The 24,180-nt window shown below is 35.5% G+C and overlaps 1 protein-coding gene across 1 annotated transcript in view; it reads left to right on the top strand.

Moving 5' to 3' along the window:
• Nucleotides 1-23,476, top strand: part of RYR2 (ryanodine receptor 2 (cardiac)) — a gene marked incomplete at its 5' end in the record, with an annotated part of 271,378 nt that extends 247,902 nt beyond the window's left edge. The window contains 15 exons of the mRNA XM_009069811.1: nucleotides 2,199-2,279; nucleotides 3,222-3,310; nucleotides 4,982-5,110; nucleotides 5,896-6,000; nucleotides 8,832-8,913; nucleotides 10,004-11,307; nucleotides 11,686-11,750; nucleotides 13,541-13,688; nucleotides 15,234-15,320; nucleotides 16,156-16,374; nucleotides 17,128-17,258; nucleotides 17,913-17,955; nucleotides 20,157-20,290; nucleotides 23,272-23,332; nucleotides 23,426-23,476. Coding sequence (XP_009068059.1) covers nucleotides 2,199-2,279; nucleotides 3,222-3,310; nucleotides 4,982-5,110; nucleotides 5,896-6,000; nucleotides 8,832-8,913; nucleotides 10,004-11,307; nucleotides 11,686-11,750; nucleotides 13,541-13,688; nucleotides 15,234-15,320; nucleotides 16,156-16,374; nucleotides 17,128-17,258; nucleotides 17,913-17,955; nucleotides 20,157-20,290; nucleotides 23,272-23,332; nucleotides 23,426-23,476 — 2,729 coding nt within the window. The remainder of the gene's footprint in view (nucleotides 1-2,198; nucleotides 2,280-3,221; nucleotides 3,311-4,981; nucleotides 5,111-5,895; nucleotides 6,001-8,831; nucleotides 8,914-10,003; nucleotides 11,308-11,685; nucleotides 11,751-13,540; nucleotides 13,689-15,233; nucleotides 15,321-16,155; nucleotides 16,375-17,127; nucleotides 17,259-17,912; nucleotides 17,956-20,156; nucleotides 20,291-23,271; nucleotides 23,333-23,425) is intronic.
• Nucleotides 23,477-24,180: the final 704 nt, after the last annotated feature.

Here is a 24,180-nt window from a genome sequence, read left to right as displayed (position 1 = left end):
TGTCTTGGCATATACCTTTGTGATATATGCTCATAATACCAAACCTTATGCCTTGAGAGCAGCAGGAGAAAGTGCAATTTTGTATTTTAAAATGTTCATATTAGTTTTTAAAATGCTTTGGCTTTCTAATCCTAACATTGTACTGAAGCTTCTCACTTTAAAATTCACTGCCTCTGTATTGATAAGTCCATTAGTTTGAACTTATAATTGTTCATAACTTTATGTAAATTTCAACTTCTGATCGTGTTTATTTATATTCCAAATTGTACTAAATACAGTTTACAGTATTCAGGTACTTTGTGGTTTAAACCCAGACAGCAACTAAGCCCCACACAGCCACTCGCTCACTTTTCCATGGTGGGATGGGGAAGAGAAATGAAAAGGTAAAATGGAGAAAACTCATGGATTGAGATGAAGACAGTTTAATAGGGAAAGCACAAGTATAGCAAAGCAAGGAATTCATTCACCACTTCTCATGGGCAGGCAGATGTTCAGCCACCCCCAGGAAAATAACGTGTAACAGTGGCTTTGGAATACAAATGCCATTGCTCTGAATGTTTCCCCATTCCTTCTTTCCCCCTCAGCTTTATATGCTGAACATGATCCCATATGGTATATCCCTTGGGTTGCTTGGGGTCAGCTGTCCTGGCTGTGTCCCCTCTCAACTTCTTGTGCACTCCCAGCCTCCTTGCTGATGGCATGGGGTGAGAACCAAGAAGGCCTTGACTCTTAGTACTCCTCAAAAATAAGGAAAACATTTCTGAATTATCAACCTCATTTCCAGCAAAAAAACCCACGACATAGGTCTGTACTAGCTACTGTGAAGAAGAATAACTCAATCTCAGCCAAAACTACCAGAGACAGTAATAATCTAATTATAATAATATAGTACTTTATAAATGTAGATATTAAAATTAAAGTCATATGCCAATACAATAGTATGTAAGTAATTGTTAATGTAATTATTATCTATAATGTATTTTTTTAATTAATTTTAATTTTTAAATTGAATTTTAAATCTTCATTTGCTCACTCTTCTGGTCTCCTTCTGTTCACACACTAAAGATACTGTCTTTGTAGAGCCTAAATTATCTCCCCCTGAAAAAAACCTATTCCAATTTCTTCCGCAGTTTGCTTACATTTATCTCCTTCCTTTTGTTGTCTAAGAATACCACTTGGCACATATTCACATTTTGTATATTGTTAAAAAGCAGAAGTTTTTGTGACTTTCATTTTCTTGCTATATATAATCCAAATGCTTTTCTAAGGTCCTAAATGGGAATTTTCCTAATTCCAATAGGTGGCCTCTATTGTTTTAACACCTATGTTGTTGTCCTCCTGTTTCCATTTTATTAGCTGTTCTACATTTTCCTCAGTTGTAATTGTTTTCCTGGGATTGTGTGTCCTCTTCACATGTCCCTGTACAGAGTTAATTGTATGTATTGATCACTTGAAATAATGGTGTGTTAATTGAGGGCTTTTTAGTATTCTGTTTCCCATGAAAAATCAAGAAAATAATTTGAAGCTTTATTGACCTGGATATTAGCTATTTACCAAAAAATGAGCTGAAGGGCCTAATTCAGTAAAACACTTTGTCATTTGGTGTAATTCATTATAAGCTTATTGCTTTATTTTGTTCAGGGAGACAAATGCTCAGCATCCATTTTGTGTCAGCAGCAGACAGGTACTAAATCCTCAAATATTTCAGCCTAAATGATTCTTGAAAATGCACATAGCTGTTAATATAATGGGATTTTTGAAAGTATTTTAAAATATAATAGTTTATTTGTGGAATGATTTTCAGTACTGTCTGATTAAATCTTTCTGTATTTTAAACACTCTGTTTTGTGATGAATGAGACTCAAATTAATCCAATGTTAATCTTTGTATGTGATGTGGCATCCATGCCCAGTGAAGTCAAATAAGAATGCAAATCAGGGATTAGTTGTAAAATGTTGCCAAGCTCATGCTGCCATATTTATAAATCAAAAGTTAAGTTTTATGATTTTAATTTTTTTTAAATAACCAAATAGCTATCTGCCAAGCACAAGTCTTACGTGCTTCAGATAGATTGGTGGTTATAAATTTTCTCTCCCCTTCTCTCTTTCTTAATATTAATTGCGGAGATTTTCTTCAGGGGTTGTGGGGTGTTACTTGGCAGACTTGTGATAACCTGCTTCCATCTGGCCTTTCCACAGGAGAAAAGGTGATGCAGGATGATGAGTTCATCTGTGACCTCTTCCGCTTCCTTCAATTGCTTTGTGAAGGACATAATTCAGGTTTGTGGGCAGGCTGCCAGTCAGCAAAGTCAAGGTGATGGTAATGATGATAAAAACTTGTGATAGCTGAAGGATTGGCAGCCTTCATAAAATATTAGGAAAGATGGAGTAGCTGCTAGACTAAAGATGCAAGGAAAATATTTATGTGGAATAAAATTGCTAGGGTTTTTTTTTAACGGCCTTAACTTTGCAGCAAGGATATTGATTTCCAACGTGAAGAGTTTTGAATCTTGAACTACTAGGAAAAGTAAATTGATATAGGAAAATTTACATTGTTTATAACTTCTAGGCAGGGAAGATTCAGAAGGAAATATAACAGGAAGTTATGTATATTGTTCTTCAGCATTTGTATGCTTTCTGGTGCTGACTATTCCAATGCCAGTTGGAATTGTAGGTGGAATTGCACCAATGTACACAATACCTTTCTTGAAGAAATAGCATCTATTTTAAATGTACAAAGACACATTAAATGAATGATATTCAGTGTATTTTTATATACACTTAATGACACACATTCCCTGTGTTCTTTGTGTCATTCTTAGGGAATAAAAAAAGAAAGTGTTTTGGGGATTTTTTCAGCTGTTGGGCGTATTTTTGACTTTGTTATCAGGATTTGTATAATTATGCAATTTAATTTTGCTTTTGCGTAACAAAATATATACTAGGTATAATTACATTGATACTGTTGGAGTTCTAATCATAAAGGAGATTAAAACAAGATCAAGTTAAAGTTCTACAGGTGAAATAGACAAACAAACTTCTGGCTTCAGAAGTTTACTGGTATATGACCTCTGCAATAAAATGCTGAAAAACTTACAATGGTTTGCTGCTAAAAAAAAAAAGATTAAAAATATCTATGCCTTTAAGCTAAACTTTTCTAGATCATCTTAAATCAGAATTAATTTTCAGAAGTAAAAATTAAACTTTTATTTGAATTTTTAGATTTTCAGAATTACCTGAGAACTCAAACTGGTAACAACACAACTGTAAATATTATCATTTCTACTGTGGACTACTTACTGAGAGTTCAGGTAGGTTATACTAATTAAGTAGATGACAATAATGACTTGCTTCTATACAATATTTACCTTTTATTTATATATTTCATTAATTTTGATCATAAGGTGAAAGCTTGTATGTGAAGATGTCAAGTTTATCAATTTCTCTGGAATTCTTTCAGTAATACTCGATTTTCTGCCAGACAAGAAATCTCTTTCCAGCAAAAACAAACTTGATCCTTATCACAAAATGTTGTTATATTAGAACCTGATATTTATCATTATATTCATTCTGGTCACTGCAGACCAATCTGATGAGAACGGCTGGAATTCTCAGCTGGTCACAGTTTTCTAAGAGTTGTTTTTTTGTACTGGGAGAGTCAAAGCTGGCATAAATGTGAAAGATTTGTTTCAGCTGTTATATGCAAGAATGCAATGGAGTCTGTCAACCAAGGAGAACAGGCAGAAGGTGAATACATGCTAAGTGAATCAGTGAATACAGTTAGCCAGTTGTAGACTGAGACTACCCTGTGACTGCAAAGTATTTTGCGTTTCTGCAGTTTGGCTTCAGACAGCTGCTTTTTCATCTGTTTTCTGATTTAGTCTGAACACTGGCTACTGTATGAATGAATAGTCATGGGCTGGCATGGAGTGAAGCATAAGAATGGTGCATAAATTTCTGAAGGGAGAAGAACAGGCAAAAAGAAAAAAACAAAAGCAGAAGTCTGAATTAAAACCCCTTCAACCTTCTAATCTGAATTTTCTTCCAAGTCTTTAAATATGAAAACATTGCATTGTCACAACCCAGTAGAAAGTGATGAACAGAATCTAATTTGTTTGCAGATTGGAGCAGGTGAAAGATGTGAAAACGTATTTTGTGATAAATGCTAATCATTTTTACCTACAGTTCTCAGCTTTCTGAAAATCACTGTGTGTGATAATATATTTTGTTGTGGGATTTTTTGGTTGTTGTTGTTTTTTGTGGGTTTTTTTTGGTTGGTTGGGTTTTTTTGAAATTTACCTAGTTAAGTTCCTTTTAGCCATTTATTTATTGTGTCTGAGAATTCCAGGCTTTGAAATTTGTTTGGGTTTTTTTTCATTTACGTGGTTGGTTTTGATTGTTGTGTTTTTTACATCACTGCTGCTATCAACATTATTTCATACCCTTATGCATTCTGTAGAAGTTGAAGAGACAGTACAAAGATTTTGGTTTTGTTGCTTACTTTGTTGAAATTTTAATAAGCTCAACTTTGGGGAAAATGGAGAAGGGGAATCATGCACACAAAGCAACATTTGCTCCCACTATTGACTAGGTGTCAAGTGTGCAGTATGGGAGACACTGTTTAATGAACAGCATGCAGCATGCTACTAGTACTGAGCACTCTTCAGAATGCAGGCTAAGAGCAGATACCAACAGATCTATTTTTTTATTTTTTTTTATTTTGAGGTTTGCTGTGGGGCTTTTACATTATTTATTTCAGTGTATTTGTGTTCCTATTGATTCCCTTGAAATGAAACTACAGTTCTTGAAATAATACTTGAGAATTGTTGAGGGGACTTACTTAAAGCCTTTATAAACTAAATAGTTCTTATAACTAGAATGCTATCTAATGTTGTTTTACTTATCTTGACAAATAACCAGTTAGAGGCAGTTTGGCTACATAACCTCTTTGTGCTTCTCACAACTGTTGTTCTATTTTTCAGGAATCCATTAGTGATTTTTATTGGTATTATTCTGGGAAGGATGTTATTGATGAGCAAGGACAAAGAAATTTTTCCAAAGCCATCCAGGTTGCAAAACAAGTTTTCAATACTCTTACAGAGTATATCCAGGTAAATTAATTTCATTCAAATTTTATGGATTAGAAAGAAAACTAGTAATACTTTTGTCATGAAGAGGTAAAGTAGCTAGATATAGCATAGAAATGTAATATAGATGCATTTATGCTTCAACATTATTTAGTGCATATATAGGAAGTGAAATATTCAAATATATATAGCTGTCAGCACTCTTTGCAATCTTAGCAATTATTCAAATTTACAATTATTAATAAATAATCATCCTTTGGTTGTATGTAAGGTAGTTTGTTTTTAATTTGGATTAGACTGCAGCAGTGCTATCTACTTTAAAGTCGTAACTTTTAATCCATTGAGAAATTAATGTCATTGCAGATCACAGTTGTTATTTAGTCAATATAACATTAGATAGTATTTTCTCTCAGGCATAAGGCTGTTTTAAGGCATAAATGGTGGGTTTGAAATGGTGAATTTGCACATTACATTTGAGAATTGTAAAGGTATACTTAAGGTGGGTGGCAGTAAATGAGATTGGGATTAATTCTGTCAAAAGTTGCAAGCAGATATACACCTTCTGCATCTGAATTAGTAAACTGAGCCTTGACTAAAACAGAGGCAGAATAGTTATTAGGAGCAGGCATTGTTTACAGTGAGTGGTATTATTAAATACATAATTCTAGAGATGTTTAATTTTTCACAGGAGTTTGTAAAGGACAGCCCCAAGCTCTGCACTGTTTATGTATCTTTCTTCCTGTTTTTGTGGAATTTCCTGCAAATAAACCTTTTCTTTTTTATTTTTTCTGTTTTTGTCTGAACAATAGGGGCCTTGTACTGGGAATCAGCAAAGTCTGGCACACAGCAGGCTGTGGGATGCTGTAGTTGGCTTCCTTCATGTGTTTGCCCACATGCAGATGAAGCTGTCTCAGGTATCTTTTTGTGTTACTTTTTCCTTTTTAGTTTACTAATTTTTTTTGTAGAAGATAAATATCTTAATACATTTGAGGCATTGATGACAACAGTTAGTAGGGGAAATATGAGGAAAAATAAAATGCAGTGGTGATAGAACACAATAGAATTGAGGGAGTAAAGTACAAAACTGTACTGGGTGTGAACAGCAGGCCTGTAATTGGATTACTGGCCACAGGCACAAAGCTGATTAGATCTAGCTGCAAATGAAGCATATCACTGATATTGAGAAAGAACTCTCAGTTCCTATCTTTTGTACCAAATTCTGTCACAGCGTTTTCTGCAATATTGCATGATTCTTTTATGCAGGACCCATCTTCATTAGTGTGTCCTGCATTGAATGAACCCTAGTTCATGTCTTTATCTAAGCCTTTTCCACTCTTAGTAGAGATAGAGGGTAGTCAGACCTTAGAAGGGGTGAAATGCTTTTGGATGTGAGTACTCATTTCATTAACTATAGAAATAGTGAAGAGAGAACTGGCATAGACAACTCTTTAGGATGTGAAAATCAGGTGAGAGGAATCCTGTTCTTAAGCAGTACCTTTTTCTGCTTCTTAACTTCTAAAAAGAATTACACATCCTAATTGAATGTAGTTTTTATAAACTTTTTACATAATTTGACATTCTCAGTGAAAAGTGTCTTAAGCTTTTTAAGGTGTTAGCTATTGTTAAGGAATACAGGTCTGAAGGCTCTGAGGTTATAGATTTCATTATTTGGCTCCAAATGTATCCATGTAAGTATTCTTTGCATAAATTAAAGTAGTCTTGCTCAAATTATTTTTCACCCTGCCCTTGGAACTTCATGGATGAAAGTAGGCTGCTTGCTTATAATTGTGGACTTTCGGCTATGGGTATTCTCATTATTTTTTGTCTAAATAGAAGTCTTCTTCCAGCAAATGGCATCACAGTCAAACTTAGTTTTCAAGAGCCATGCATTGAATTTCTCCTGAAGTGTATTTCTAAGTGCCTATAAGTACTGTCCTGATTTTGGAACATCTTTGCTATATTAAGAATTGAAAAAATAGTCAATATTTGGGTAGGCTGCAGTGGTGGTTGTTGTGCTTTCTTTTTGTACCACTAAAGCAACATAGAAAGATATTTAGGTAGTTACTGATGGTGAGTCAAACACCTGGGAGCTGTGTGCTCATTAGAAAATATGATGTGGCTATGGGCCAGATTTGTTTTTTCTGCAGTGACAAGTTTATGTTCTCAGCTGTGCCCAGAGTGCCTTCACAGCATCTTTTAATCACTAAATCTAGAAAATAATGATACTCATCATGCCACTTCAGAGGCAGCCAAGCAACTTTGCCAGGGAGATCTTTTGTAGAGTGTGGAGTTACTCATGCTGTTCTCTGAGATGACAGAAACACAGTCTACTCCAAATATATGATAAACAGTGATGGTGTCTTTCTCATGCATGGACCACAGACTCTTGGCTTTTGGGAATTCCTTTAGGGGGCCATCAGAGTCTTGGGAAATGCCAGAATAGGTGTGGGTTCTTTAGTTAGTTTATATTTATTACAGGAATGTATTGTTATATTTTTTAGATTCTATTGAAATAGCAGTTTTCAAAGGTGTTGAGTGTGGCTAAGTGGGTTTATAAGGAGTTGCTTTTGTCTGTAAGAGTGGCCTGCCTAGGCTAAGTATTTGGTTTTTGCTTTCAGTAATGAGTTTTCAGAGCATATTTGGAGAACATTTGAAACAAGATTTAAATAGGAACAAAACTAAATCACTGTTTTGTTTGGGTTTTGAGGTGGTGGGGGGTTTTTTTGCATTTTCATTATCTAGTCTTCTACTAGGAAGCTACAATGTGATATTGGTAATACTCCTTAAGAAATCTCCGTAAGGCAGAAAATGAAAGTACAATTTTAAATCTAAATGGACAAAGGTCATCTAGGTTGTAAGCAACTTTTGAAGTTAAAAGGCTTATAATGAAAACTTACAAGATAAATCAATTAGAAATGTTTATTATTTCCAATTTATGCTGTTTTCAATCCAAGATCCAAATTGCCATAAAGTACTTTGAGTTCATTGTACTGAAGTCTAGCAGTACTTTGAGTTCATTGCACTGCAGTCCAGCAGTGCTTGAGTAAGCCTTATCAATGGCATGATGCAACAGTGTATCACTGAGGAAGGAATTAAGTACTTGAATAAATATATCCAAACAGACTCCATGTTGAAATCACTGGCAAGTGAAATAGTAAACTCGATAAGCTCAGAGAGATGAAGGATGGCTAAAAAATCAATATAATGTATGTCTAAGGATTTACTAATGGAACTTTGTTAATAGATATTTTAAAATGTTATTTCAACTTTTATTTCTCCTTCATAAACTTCATCGGCCTATAATAGAATCACTCATTTTGAATTGTGTTAGGCTTTGAGCTCTATGTGCTTCTGCTACTGTTGTTTTTACAAGTCTCCATAGCTGTAAACTTGATCACACTAAAAGCAACAGTATTTTAGCTGACATGAAGCTTTACATAAGCATCACCTGTGAGCTTGACATACTGAGTTACTGTTCTAAATTTTTTCACTTCCTTCAGTTTTCACTTTGTCTTTATTAAATTGCTGTCCTCTATATAGATGATGGTGTAAATGTTTGATCCTGTGAATGTACTGTAGAGAATCAAGCAATTAAATCTATTTTCACAGTTTTACCAGTTTTTACACTACTAGCTTCTTAATTTCTAAGTCTCATTTTTACTAAGTGAAATATGCTTGCACATATATAAATGTCAAAGAAATCACTAGATATCTTATATATATATATATTGTGTTCATTATTTAGGATTCCAGTCAAATTGAATTACTGAAGGAATTAATGGATCTTCAGAAAGATATGGTTGTCATGTTGCTGTCTATGCTGGAAGGTAGTAAAAATTTAATTTCAGATCTTTTTCCACGGTTGTTCTAGCAAATATTTTTCTTTTATGATTTTCTTCATTTGTGAAATAATGCTGTATCTTCCTTTGGGTCTTTTATTTTCACATCTCAATTATGCAAAGAGTTTTTAGGTCTGAGGGCAGATGAGAGATTTAGATAGTGTAGTTGATATAGGTTATATTAATTCTGAATGCCAGAACTGTATAAAATCCAGGGCTAGCAGAAGTTTTACTTGGCTGAACTTGGCTTCTCTTTTGGCTTATATGAAAGGATTTTCACCATATTAGTTGAAATTCTGAGTTCTAGGAACTGAGCCATTTATCACTCATTTTATTAACACCTTTAATATATTCCATTTATTTTGGTGGTGATCTTGGCTATAAAGAACAGGCTTTGATTCATCTAATGACTTAGGTTCAAGGTCCTGTAATTATGATTCTCTAGAGAATACAATCATTGTCAAGAAATGCTACTACTATTTATATAGCTCCTTTTTGTATTGTATTAGTGCTTCTAGTGCTAGACATATATGATCTAAAGATCTTTTCTTCCTTTTTTTCTCTCACATGTATCTTATCACATTTTCTTGAGAGAACTGGATGGGCAGTAAATGCAGCATAGATTACAGTGTAGCATGCATTGCTACTGCTTTGCTCATAGAAAGTCACTGAGAAGCAAAATAAATTCTTAGTACTGTAGGCTGTGCTCCATGTGTAACATCCTGAACTGCTAATCCTAACTGAAGTGACGTTGGTTCAGTCTGTGTTGCACTACAATGAAGTTCGTAATATGCTGCCCCACGTTTAGTACTATATTAAATGTAACGTGTCTCTCTACAGGCCTCGTTAGTTCTTCCTTTCTGTAATGGCAAATAGTCACTTATGTTTATTTAAAGTCTTAGAGTAGTGTTATTAGTAAAAGATTTATGGTTTTATAGCTAGCTTTCTCATGTGAGTGTGTTATCCAGTGGTTTATCATTCTTCCTGTTTGATTATTTCACTAGTCATTTCTATATGTTTTTCTTTGCCAAAACATTTGCTGCCATCATTATTTCTGATATCATGTTATCACATCTAGGTAATGTTGTGAATGGCACTATTGGAAAGCAGATGGTCGATATGCTTGTGGAATCGTCGAACAATGTAGAGATGATTCTGAAGTTTTTTGATATGTTCTTAAAACTGAAGGATTTAACTTCCTCTGATGCATTCAAAGAATATGACCCTGATGGTAAAGGGATAATTTCGAAGAGGGATTTTCACAGGGCAATGGAAAGCCACAAACATTACACCCAGTCTGAAACTGAGTTTCTGCTGTCGTGTGCTGAAACAGATGAGAATGAGACTCTGGACTATGAGGAGTTTGTGAAACGATTTCATGAACCTGCCAAAGACATTGGTTTCAATGTTGCTGTTCTCTTGACCAACCTGTCAGAACATATGCCCCATGATACCCGCTTGCAAACTTTTCTTGAACTCTCAGAGAGTGTGCTAAATTACTTTCAGCCTTTCCTTGGACGCATAGAAATCATGGGCAGTGCAAAGCGCATTGAACGAGTTTATTTTGAAATAAGTGAGTCAAGTCGGACTCAGTGGGAGAAACCTCAGGTAAAAGAGTCAAAGAGACAATTTATATTTGATGTTGTAAATGAAGGTGGGGAGAAAGAAAAGATGGAGCTTTTTGTTAACTTCTGTGAGGATACCATCTTTGAAATGCAACTGGCTGCCCAGATCTCTGAGTCAGATCTGAATGAAAGGTCAGCAAATAAAGAGGAGAATGAGAAAGATAATCCTGAGGAAGAAGATCCTAGAATGGGTTTCTTCTCTCTTGTGACCATGAAGTCAGCATTAGTAGCTCTCAAGTATAATTTAATGACTCTTATGAAAATGCTTAGCATGAAGAGCCTAAAGAAACAGATGAAAAAAGTGAAGAAAATGACCATGAAGGACATGGTCATGGCATTGTTTTCTTCCTATTGGAGTATTTTGATGGGCTTGCTACATTTTGCTTATAGTGTTGTCCGGGGCTTCTTTCGCATCATATGCAGTTTGCTTCTTGGAGGAAGCCTAGTAGAAGGAGCAAAGAAAATCAAGGTGGCTGAACTACTAGCTAATATGCCAGATCCCACTCAGGATGAGGTGCGTGGGGAAGGTGAAGAAGGGGAGAGAAAGGCAACAGAAGCTGCATTGCCTACAGAAGACTTGACAGATCTGCAAACTTTGTCAGAAGAAAGTGATCTACTTTCAGATATATTTGGTTTGGATTTGAAACGAGAAGGTGGACAGTATAAATTGATCCCTCACAATCCAAATGCTGGTTTGAGTGATTTACTGAGCACTCCCTCCTTAGCTCCAATGCCTGAGGTACAGGAAAAAATCCAGGTAACTGTATCTTTTATTTTTAATGTATGTTTCTCTCTCTGTGAAATATAGTCTTGAAGTAAAACTTTCATCTATATTTTTTGGGGTCTGTGACATTTTTTAAAAGGAATCATATCAGGTCTGTGACATTTTTTAAAAGGAATCACATATCGTTACCTACTTTTACCCTTTCTGATGTCATAAACTTGAATATCCACAACCTTCTCTAAGTGCAGTACTAAATTATCTCTTTATTAATGTAAATTTATCATCTTGTCTCAGGGTTTCAGGTCAAGGAAACCAAAAAACCCTTAACATTCTGCACTCTGGGTATTCTTTTAACTAAGTCTGTACTGTATGATAGGGTTTGGACACATTTTTAAACCTGACTTTCTGTAGGAGCAGGTGAAAGAAGATGAAAAGGAAGAGAAAGAGGAGACAAAATCTGAACCTGAGAAAGCAGAGTATGTATTACTTTAACCTCCGATCCTACAGAATGTTGTTTGTTTCTTTGAAAAAAAACCAAGCTTGATTTGTACTTACTTCTTTGCATTTAATTTTCTGTCCATTCACATTCCACAATTAGGATTTTTTTTTTCCAACAGTCCTCCATATCTGTGCACATTTGCAAGGAAATGCCATGTAATTAGCACCACTCTGATTTTATGAATTTCACTCTTCCACCAGCATCCTTTATCCATTTAATTTCTTTTAGATAATGTTTGATTCTTTTTCTTGTCAAATCTGAAAGCTAGAAGAAAATCTCTACATTTATAACATTATAAGAGCACTTGGGTTCCAGAGACCTGCTGTCCATTGGTGGTAGAGACTGAATCTCTTTTGCCTCTCCCATTTGCTATGATCTGTGTTGAGTTATTTGGATTTTCAAAAACCTTGATATGCCAATGTAATTTTAAGGAATTACTGAGTATTCTCAAATCATTATGAAGAGAAAGTGTTAGCTTTTGATAAATGATCATTTAAATCTTGTTAGGACACATTAAAATCTAATGTTAATGAGATTAACTCAGAATAAAAATAGTGGAAAGCAAAGTATAGTGCTTGGTTTTGACCAGTAGAAACTATGGTGCCCCATTCCTATATTTTATGGTTCCTGATACATGTGGAATTCTGTGTACAGTTTCCATAGCTGATATGTCACTGTCAGAATTCTCAGAGGATCCCTTGGCGTCAAACTCTTATCCTTATTTCTCTTCTGGGATAACAAACACCTGTCTGTAACACAAACACTTCTTCCAAATCAGTGCAACAAATTTCTAACTCAGCCAGTTTAACTTTGTGAAGGGGCACCTTGCTGACCTTTGAAGGTTACTTCCCTGTTGATTGTTCTGCTTGACTGTGTGAGTTACAGTGATCCCCGTATTCTCTGTGAAGAGTGCAGTGCCTGGCATTATTAACTGTCCTGAAGCCACTCCTACCTCGGCAAACTTTCAAGCAAAAGTTTGTCAAGTGTATTCTAGGAGAGAAGTGGTTAGGACATCAGTTATTCTGTTTGTAGATAGTTTCAGAGAAATTAATAATGTAACTTAGAAGTTGCCTCTCAATCTGGTTTGGATTCAGATGTGATCTTTTCATCTATCATGCTGACAGGTCAGTTAACTTCTAGGTTCCTTTGATCATGTGTTTGAAGAAAGCAGCCCCCTAACTCTGACTTTCTGTAACGGGCCAGCATGGTGATAATCACACATCAGATGCTTACAAACTCTTATTCCCATCTCCTCCTGGAGTGGGTACTTAGGAATTCATGAGGTGGGCAGAAATGAAGAATTTTAAACTTGGTTTGGCTTGTAAGTGCAGGAAGCAGTTTTCTGCAATGTTTGTGGGAACCAGATAGTTCAAGTGCATGAGGTTGGCAGGAAGACTCAGGCAGATAGATGCTCATATACATACAGCTGTTGACTGATAGATACTTGTCACTGCAAGTATTAGCTGCACAGTTATGAAGCAGACCTTTTGGTAATAAGGTTGGCAGATTCTTCATTACCTGCCTCTATGAGTTAGCATTTTGACTTCAAGATGCCAAGCCAGTAAGTTTATGTGTAGACATAACCAGTCTGTCACCGTTGCCAGCACCTTGAACTGAAGAGGGATATGTTGTGTGTGAATTGCATGAGTCACAACTACTTGAGCCTCATAAAAGGATGTAATAGCCTCTCTCAGAGTGTAATATTACTTTTCTGTTTAGCAATTTTATTAACCTGACATGTTATTTGGGCTTCATTTGTATCCTAAGAGGAGAAGATGGAGAAAAAGAAGACAAAAACAAGGATGACAAAGGAAAACTGAAATTAAGACAACTTCATACGCACAGACATGGAGAACCAGAAGTTCAGGAATCAGTTTTCTGGAAGAATATCATTGCATACCAACAGAAACTTCTTGTAAGCTCTTCTCTAGATTATGTGTTTAGCTGTTGGCAGAGAGATGTACCACCATATTATTCTACCTGTGTAAAACCAAATAGCATCTGATGGACCTCATTTTTCTATGCATCATTGTCCATAAAAAGAACATAAAGCAAAGGTTTAATGGGAATGTTAGAGAAAAGAAACACACAAGTAACAGTATGCAAGATATTAACTCTTAGGAAGACAATTACTGTCCAAAACCCAGAACTACAGAGATGCCTGTACATCACTGGAGAACATCCATGCATTTTTATGCTAATAAAATTCCTGAATTTTTACAGCAGCTGGTGAGCCTGTAGGATTTCGCCTTTCCTGAGAGACAACTTTGGGAAATTACAAGCTCTCCTATAAGAAGAATTTACTAAGATACAATGCTTAACTTAATACAAACAAGAAGATATGTTAAATATTATTTTTTGTGAAATATCAATATTTGACACACTTCTCAAAGTGTGTCAAATAAGACTAATTAAATAAGACTAATTAAAATAGTAAGACTGCATCTAAGTAAAGTCTCAGTAAAATATGATATCCCTGAGTTTGCTGTAGAACTGTTTAAAATCCATGCTTTTATTAGTTTGAGATTCTGTGCATATTCTCTGAGGCTAGTGTGAAATGCAAAGCAAAAAGAAATATACTTCAGCAATTTATCTGGTAGATACAATTGTGTAGGGGCAGTCTACTTCTCACATGAGTAACATAGCAAAACTACAAAACTGCAGTCACAATCTTAATAAGAAATTAAGAATTTAAATTTTGCTTTTGAACTCAGATTCATTTACTTAGACTGATCATGTAGCAGTCACGAAAATTTAACTTAGTTTTTCTTCTAATAGTCCCATTTAATAATTCACTAATAGTCATCTCTGATGAGGGCTGAAAATTGGTGGAATTTCTCTGGGAGAGTTAAAGCCTACAAAATGTGTGCTATAAAGGTTTGTGAATTGTCAGGAAGGGAAAAGGTACATTTCTGCAATCTGTTTTATAGCATCATAATGCCAGAGAAGCTTTCTATTCATGGTACGTAGCTCACAGGTGAAGTTTTGCTGACCTGGTAAAAACAGAGTTGATTTTGGAATAGAAAAGGATTTGAAATAAATTTATATGCAGAAATTTTTGTTTCATGGTGAAGGTAGCAATTTGCCGTATATATGAATATTGAGCTGCAAGGAAGACGGAGATTTCTTTATTATTATTGCATTACTATTACACCGTGATGTTTCCATGATGTCTCCAAATTTATTGAGAGAATAATAAAAGACAATTAGACAAAATGGATAATTAGAAATCCTTCATTATTTCTGAATGGAGTGAAAGAAAAGGTCCTTTATTGCACATATGGAGTAGGAGAGAATTTGTACGTCACTCAAAATGTTTGTTGGTTTTTTTAAATATTTAAATTCTATTAAAAGTTCCATAGGGAAAACCCCCCACCAAAACACTCTCCATGCAACAACCTAATAATGATTGTTGAATCTTTATTAGGCGAAGTGTATTAATGCTCTGTTCTATTTTCAGAATTATTTTGCACGAAACTTTTACAACATGAGGATGTTGGCGTTATTTGTTGCTTTTGCCATCAACTTTATCCTGCTTTTCTATAAGGTAAATTTGTCAAAATATTACTTGTCAAGTGGCACACTGAAAAACATTCAGGTTTTGTAGGCAATATGCTGCAGTAAAACTGCCTAGTTTAACAGATTAAATACCTACATCATTTTACCACTTCAGAAATCTAACACGGTGAGAGCTGAAATGTTTGTGTGAAGTAAGAATAGACTTCCAGTACACAAATAGCTTTTTGCAGTGTTCTGTGCTGTGACAAAAGCAGCAGACTGAAATATGTGCCCTTGCCTCAGATGTTCCATTTCACAGTAAGGTGAACCAGCCAAGCCAAGCCTTCACTGGCAGCTTAAACTAATACATGTCAGTTGAGATGTTTTCTTGTGCCAATATACTCCTCTGATAGGGTGTGTACAGGAAGAAGTCTCATTATAAGCTGCTTAGAATATCACTGGTTTTGTCAAGATTTTTCATGCTACTCTAGAGTCTTCAGACTTGAATCAGTTTCTGGCAGAGCCCTGGTGATAAAGATTACATATGGGATTGTCAGGAGTTGCCCGGGTTTCTTCTAAGTGGGCTGTGCCCTTTCCTGAGTATGAGGTGATAAAATTCAGCATGGACCAAATTTGCTATCATGGACAGAGTGAAAAAAAAAACAAACCCCAGATAGAAAAAGCACACTGTTACAGACTGGTGTAACAAGGTAAAAAGTTCTTATTGAGATATTCTTTGTGGACATTTTTATGCAAAAAATTCTTTCCTCTAATTATATTGTGCTTCGTATCATTGTTTTCAGCTAAACTACTTAGTTTGTAGTATTCTAAAGCTCCAGTCAATGGAACACAGCTACAATATTGCGATTAATATATTTAAACAGGTCTCCACATCTGCTGTGACAGAAGAAAAGGAACTTCCTGTGGTATCTGCTGGTGAAAGTACCAAGTTGAACATCCTGGAAAGTGATGATGACAGGGTCATTGCAGTGCATTATGTCCTTGAAGAAAGCAGTGGCTACATGGAACCCACACTACGAATTTTGGCCATCCTACACACAGTCATCTCATTCTTCTGCATCATAGGGTATTACTGTTTGAAAGTAAGAAAAGTCTGAACTTGTCTTACTTATTCTAGGTCCAAAATTTTTTATCCATTGTGTGTTATAAATTGGAACAAAGTCATAGCAACCTTGCTTGAGCACGTTGGGGGACTGCGTAGGGAAATACTCTTCTGTTAGTGTAACATACACAGAAGTTGTGTGTTAGGTGATCTGTGTATTCAGGAAGTTACAGGCCAGAGTCTGATATGCCATCAGCCAGACAATTACAGCAGTAACCTGTGTCAGAAGCTGCTTGTGACTGTCAAAGACAAGCTGTGAGTGCACATGACCAGAGGAAGCTAGATGACAGTATCTGCATTATTAGACTGTCAACTGGGTAATTTGAAAAGCATGTAGCATTTTGGACTACTGCTGCTGCATGTTGTGGCTGTACAAAATGCCTGCTTTTCATACACAGTCATACTGGTGGTAGTGTTTTGGCAGGAGCTTAAGCATTTTTTAAAGGAATATCTTGCGGAAGATCTCTGTCGGGGGTGTAATTTTTATTTGTCCCTTTTTCAGGGGTTTTGGCTGTCTTTTTGCAACTGTTTGGTACACTGTAGTTTAATGATTCTGAATGGTCTGGTCCTTCTGCATCTATACCTTTTCAGTGTTCTGGGAAATTGTCTTTTTTAAAAATACTGTATTTACTTCAGTTTTCATACTTAATTTTTCACGAGAGCCAGCTTTTCTTAAATGTTTGCAGACATGTCAGTGCATTTTAAATAATTCCTGTTATTTTTTCAACTGCAGGTTCCACTGGTTATATTTAAGAGAGAAAAAGAAGTGGCAAGGAAATTGGAATTTGATGGATTATATATAACTGAACAGCCATCAGAAGATGATATTAAGGGACAGTGGGATAGACTTGTAATCAACACACAGTGAGTTTTTACTTACTTTGTCTCATTATAGCCTTGCAAGGAATTGTTCTTCTATTTCCACAATAATATACTTAGTCATCCAGCTTATCTGAAATAAACAAGTGTTATGGATGTATTTCTAGCAAGGATGTATATATTTTGGGCACCTGTTAGGCTAACGTTTACTATTATTTTTACTGTTGCTGTTTAATCTTGTTCATTCACACATTTTTGCTTTAAAATTCCTTCTGTTCCATGAAAGAAAACAAAACTGCAATGAGTTTCTTTCGGCAAGCACAGTGATGATGGTTGTGTATTGCTGTCAGTTCCAGAGTGGACTGTGCTTTGCGTCTTTTCAGTGTCTCTTGAAGGCTCTTCTTTAGGAACATGTTTAAAGTTCTGATTCACTGCCCAGTGGGAGTGTGTGATGTAACTGTTTTAGACCCCTGTCTGCAGGCATTGGCTCTGCTGCTCTTCTCAAGCCACGTTTACATGGTAGGCTGAACACCATTTGGCAACTTTCATTCCAACAACTTCACAAATACTAACTGGGAATAGCCACTACAAAGAGCCTCTTAGAAACAAAATCAGTATGTAATTTTTGTGGCCTCTTAGTGACTACTGCAACTCCTGATTATTGTCTAAAATGTAATCCTGTTTATCCATTGTTTGCAGGTCTTTTCCAAATAACTATTGGGACAAATTTGTGAAAAGAAAGGTAAAGCGTATTTTTAAAAACAAATACGAAGTTTAAATAAAATTCTCATGTGTATTTCTTTTCATGTTTGAAGAAATGTGGACTACAATTTGAAATACAATTTTGATTCAGTGTAGGTTTCCATATTTACCATTCTAAAATACACAGAATTCCTTTCCTCATTCTTACAACTACTTTTGAGTGGTTTGGATAGTTATTTTCTCAAATTTTTTTCCTACATACAGCTTTTATAAAACAAGAATTGAAATATATTAATGAAATTATCTGGAGAATTTCTGTGTACACTTGTATGTATATTGCAACTTATGTAAAATATTTTGTCTGTGTGTATTTATGAATTCACCTCTATACACATAGAATAGAGTCCCTCACTCAATAAAGGGTTTAAAGGAATTAATAAGAAGATAGGACAGAGTGAGATATTTAGGCCCAGAGCATAATCAGATACCTTTACCTACCCACAAGCTTTATACGTGCATCTGGCCCTTTTTTTCCCCTTACTGCTCGATTTTCCCACACTTATCCCTCCCCAAGTCACATAAATCCACTCCTTTCCCTGCCTTTGCTTCCTCCCTGTAACATCCAGTAACATTGCATTTATGGGATACATGATGTACACATCCCTTGGCAGTAACCCACTTAGTCTGAAAGGTGATCTGGAGACCTGCTACCAGTGACTCGATGGTTTCAGATTTAGATACTGGGTCTGAGGCTCTCCTTGGCCAGCCCTGGGAGGGACCAGGCAGAGTGTCCATTCATTGTGAGTCTGTAGTTTGGCTTCCTGCCTGCCATTGTGCCCCTGTACTCCTCTAGGCTTGAGGAAATGGGCCTTTGATGGGATGATGGCCCTGGGACTAGCTGGGCAAGGTATTCTTTAGACTCCCCCACAACCATTTTGTCTCTGTGGTCCTTTATGGGTGTGCAGGTGAGCTTTTATCACATAACCACCAATCTCTCTCTCAAAAAGAGTCCTCTCTAAGCAGAGACTGCTTAAGCTCCTTTCTTACAGATGCTGTTTCAAATGTTTTCTCAGCTTGCTCTTAAAAAATAAGTGCAGTGTTTGTACCATAGCTTACATCAAGAATAATCTTTTTAGTATGTTTGGTCACAATTGAAAAAGAGGGTGTTCAAGTTGTTGGACCAGACTTACCCCTCCTTCACACTATTTAATGCCAATCTTGTATCATATTTTTGGAAACATGTCTTGTTAAATGCTTTTAGCTCTTCTGCTTCATAACAGTGTCAGGTCAACCTGTCAAAAATTCCTTTGAATTGTGTATTCATTTTGCTATTGAAAGTGTTTTTTTTTCATATTTCAAGTTGTTAGATACAGATTTCTGTCTTTTTGTCTACACAAAGAGGAAGGATCAGCTTGCACAGAGTACTCAAGAAAGAAAATAAAATGTTACATTGCTTCTGTCACTGTGGTAGGTCAAGGAAGGCTCCTATCAAAAGGAAAGGAACACAGTTTTAAGTTGTTTGAAAGGTTTGATACTTTATCTTTGACTGAGGAACTGCTCTGCACAGATTCGAGTGCCTTCAAATACAATATTTTGCAAAGAATATTTTCTTCTTTATGTATTTGTACTTTAGCCACCAGCCTAGAGAATGATCCACAGTCGTGAAGCACTGTTTACAGGAATGTAACAAAGAAGGCTTGTCTCTAAAAATTTGCAAAAATATCAAAAAAGATTTAAAGCCTTGCTCGTTAGAAAGCTGATAAAATACCACCTCATCTGCAGGAGTCACTCACGGTGTGAGGTTTTTTTCTGTCAGTTGATTTAGTTATTCTCCTTCTGCTAGCTTACTTTTCTCTCATTGTTTTCATTAAATGAGTAGGAACATCTTATCTTTGACATATATTTTTTGCCCTCATGGGAGATATTCAAGAACCACCTGGAGGCAATCCTGTGCCATGTGCTCTAGGATGACCCTGCTTGAGCAGGAAGATTGGACCAGATGACCCACTGTGGTCTCTTCCAGTCCTTTCTGTGATTCTGTGACACTCATCTCTTGCCCCTATTGAATTGATTGCAATTGAGCAGGAAAAAAAAAAGTATTACTAGTTCATATGATAAACAGATGGAAACGAACAGATGAAAAAGATCATGTATGTTAAACCTGTTGTCTACAGAAGCAGGCTAAATAACAGCTGATCTGCCCAACTGATGAATATTCTTGAATATTCCTCCTAACTTTAGGTCATGGATAAATATGGTGAGTTCTATGGCCGTGACAGGATCAGTGAGTTACTAGGAATGGACAAAGCTGCTCTTGATTTTAGTGATGCTCGAGAAAAGAAGAAACCAAAGAAGGATAGCTCCTTTTCTGCTGTGTAAGCATTTACCTCTAGTTTGTTTGTGTGATTGTTTTTTGTTTGTTTGTTTTACTTTGGGGTTTTTGTAAGTTTAAATCAAGAATTCAATTCATTCAGCTTTCAATTTTCTTGTTGCTCTTTTGTGTTTATCTAGATAAGATAAATAAATTCTTATGTTGAACAATACACTAAATTTATTTCATTATTGACAACATTTATGAATGATTTCTCTGGTTTTTATGTATGAAGATTTAGTTTGGTGCATAGCTGCTTGAATACATCATATTCCCACTGTTTTGATGGCATCATTAGAACTGGTCTGGAAACTCCTTTTCATAGTTCTCTCAGTTCAGCTCTGCTGGAAAGAATGGGCAAAATTGGCACTGTTGTGTTCTGATTATAAAGAAATGCTGGAATGAATTAAAGTGGTACTGACCAGTAAAATTTAGGAATCAGATGATTAGTCTTCACATCCTTTTACAATTTGGTTTTCCTAAATTGTGTATTTGCTTATCATCTGAGAGACAGAGCTGAAGAAAAGCTCCTAGACATTAAGAATTAGAAATTTTCTTTTGGAGGACAAGAAGCCTCGTCAGTTTTTGTAAAGCACTGCAAAAATGTGTTTTTCAGTTCTGTGCCATAAAAAAGGTATTCAGGTAGTTAGTACATATTTTAACAGATGAGATTTTAATGCTACAGAGATTGTAGTGTAAAGGTTTATTTAAAACTTTCTTTAAATGCAACATTTTATCTATGGGTTTGTGAGAAGTAGACAGTGGGACCACTGGTATATTAGAATTTCATTGAAGCAAGAGGTGATCTTGTAAAGATGGATATTTTATCCTGGAGTCCATCTGAAAAATCAATCAGGTGCAGTGTTAAGGTTCAAGGACTCTGTGGCATTTCAGTACTAAATAAAATTTAATATTGTGGCACAAGTACTTTCCAGAATACCCTCATACATGCTGTTTTTCTGCTGGATTATAGCAGTACCCCTGCTTGAGTTTAGGAAAAAATATTTTTACTACTTTTATTAGTAGTATAAAAAGAAAATGAAACCACTTTCTCTTCCCTATGTGCTCGTGACTCGTATTAGGGAAAAAAAAATTGAAATAGTGTTTCTGTGAATAACCTTGAGAAAACAGACCAGAATGAAGCAGTTGGAAAAGGCTGATGAAATACTGAATTAAAGAATCAGGCCTGAAGGATGCCTGGTTTTTTTCCATCTCTAATGTCTGCTCCATGTTATATACGGTTTAAAAAAAAAATTATGACCTCATCCATCTTTCATGTTCTCCCTGGAGAAATCATTCCATGGTTATGACAGATTAATATGCTGTGGGAAAATAAACAACTGTGACAGAAATTTACAGAACCATTTGCTTAAAAATTATATGCTTCAGGAAGGTACATTTATCCACTTCTTAACAGTTTCAAAAATGAATACTAATAAAGCAGCTAAAACCTACACATATTCAGGATTCAACATTTGAAATATATTTGCAGTGCAATGAAGAGAGAGGTTGGAAAAGCACTGGATTTGAACCCTTACTGCAGTACTTTTGGTACAGATCACAACTCTAGTGCTGCTGCACCTGCATGTGGTGGGAGGTGGTGGTACAGACTGAGGCCAGACCCCAGATACCTATGCATCTCACAACACAGAAGGGAAATGCAGCATGTAGCATTTTCATTCCAATAGAAATGAACAGGTTTTTTGTCTGTTTCCCTGACTCCTAGCTCCTAATGTTTTTTCCTCTTTCCTTTCGGAAAATAGCCTGGGATTCTCATCTGTCTTTCTGAAAGGGATTTAGAGCATTCTAATTGCAGGTGACCATGCTTCTTCAGAAGCTCATGCCTGTCCCACTGATATACTGCATTAAAAAATCCTTAGTGTACAGACTCTGGAAGAGCCATCCAGTTCATGGTTACAGTCGAGTATTTTCAAAGTATATTTATTTAAATGTAAACATATGTATTTAAATATTTACATGATTATTCAAATAATTATTTAAATATATTGCCATATTATTTAAATATAACCACTTGCGGATGATGCAGTTGGAGCTCTGTTGTAGATTGGACAGTAAAGGCAGTTAAATTTTGCACACTGAGATAGAGACAGTGATGCTGTTTTTCCATTGAGTATGTTTCTCTTTTGGGGTGGATGGCATTAAACTAGATGCTTCATGGGTGAAGCATATTTGAGAGAGTAATATGAAAGACACAAACATGAAACTATAGCTCTGATAGCTATCAGAGGTATCACAGTGAGCATTACCTCCATGTCCCTTTACCTCTCTAACTGTTGCTGCTTCTGTGGTCATTAGTCTAGTCAGAGTCAATAGAAGAGGCAGATAAGGCTCAAGCAGCAAGCAGTGACATAAGGCTAATTTGAGGGAAAATAAGCTGGGCTTCTATTAAATGCTCACATGGTAGAAGAATTCTTCCACAGAGAAGAATTGAGGACACAAGTTCTGAATGAACTTCAGAAGTTCAAATGAACATATTTGACATAAATTTGTCTGTCTTTAATGTCATCTGATTGTGTCACCCAAGGTATGATATCATACCTAAGGTAAGGAATTGGCACTTTAGAGTGTAAGTTTTGTGACCTTTTTTGACTGCTACTTTACGCTCAGATGGATTGCACTAAAAAAAATAAAAATCCCTTTTTATCCATGGATTGTAAAGACAGTTCATTTCACTTGTACATATATGATAGCATTGTAGAAATCAGTCAGGTCTGATGAAGCCAAAGCAGTATTTCTGAATTTGATTTTCAGATATTTTGTTTTGGTTTTTTTTAATGGGACAGGTTCATTCCATGGTAAAAGTGTGAATTAGAACAAGTTTCTGATGTATTTCAGCTTTTGGATAAATAGATCAGCTGTTGTCTCCTGTTATGTGACAATAAACTTCTTACAGATTGTGTTGCATATTTTCCTGTTGTGCTTTGATATCAAATGAGATTTTTTATTTTTATTTTTTTTTAATAGGCTAAATTCCATTGATGTTAAGTATCAGATGTGGAAATTAGGAGTTGTTTTCACTGATAATGTAAGTTTCTCAGTGTATACATATATCTATTTTGACCTTCTAAAAAGCAATATAGGCTTGTTAAAGCAAACTGCTTCAACAGGAGGTATGAAGTACTCTGGATTATATTTAATTTACTACATGAGTGAACTCTTGGGTGCTTAACGAGATATTGTCAAAATATTTTCACAGTTACACTGCTAGTAGTCTACAGAACCTCAGTCAATTCTCACCCCCTTTCTGATATGCTTTATTAGGGGCAATAAGCAAGCACTGCACTGTGGAATTAGGAAACTGACTATAGGAATTCTAATTGCCATTTCTGGTTTTGTTCATAAATTTTATTAAATATTCCTGGAGCACAGTCAGGTCAGTGTAGTTAATGTATCTGAAATTGCTAAATTTGTATCACTAAAATTGATAGTAAGATGTGCCGCAGAATGATGTAATTATTTTAATAATCTGAAAAGGGAAGGTTTTTTTTAAAAAATGAAGGAATGATAAACAAGAATGCTAAAATGCAGTTTAAAAAGTCAGTATTCAGATTATTGTTAAGTCTTAAAATTATTGCTTGTCTAACTCAGATTATTTTACTAGTGTGCTTTTGGATTTACTGGCAAGTTTTTGGATGAAAAAATTATTTTGGAACTAGGAGTGATAGAGAATGAAAGTGTAATTTGACTGTACCTAGGAAGAGTGGAACCAAAGTCCCCAGGTCTAGAGACAGTATAATTGGTAAACAGTCAGTGCTTGGGACTAGATTTTTTCTAAGGGGCAGACTGTAATTTCTTTTGTAAATATGTCCTTATTTTTAGGTCCAATCAAAACTAATTCATAGAGGAAAAGATACATATTAGTAGTGCACTACT

The sequence above is a fragment of the Acanthisitta chloris genome, unplaced genomic scaffold (assembly GCF_000695815.1).
Source record: "Acanthisitta chloris isolate BGI_N310 unplaced genomic scaffold, ASM69581v1 scaffold650, whole genome shotgun sequence".
Classification (NCBI taxonomy): domain Eukaryota; kingdom Metazoa; phylum Chordata; class Aves; order Passeriformes; family Acanthisittidae; genus Acanthisitta; species Acanthisitta chloris.
Note: the sequence above shows the minus strand (reverse complement) of the source record. Positions and strands in the feature narration are given on the sequence as shown.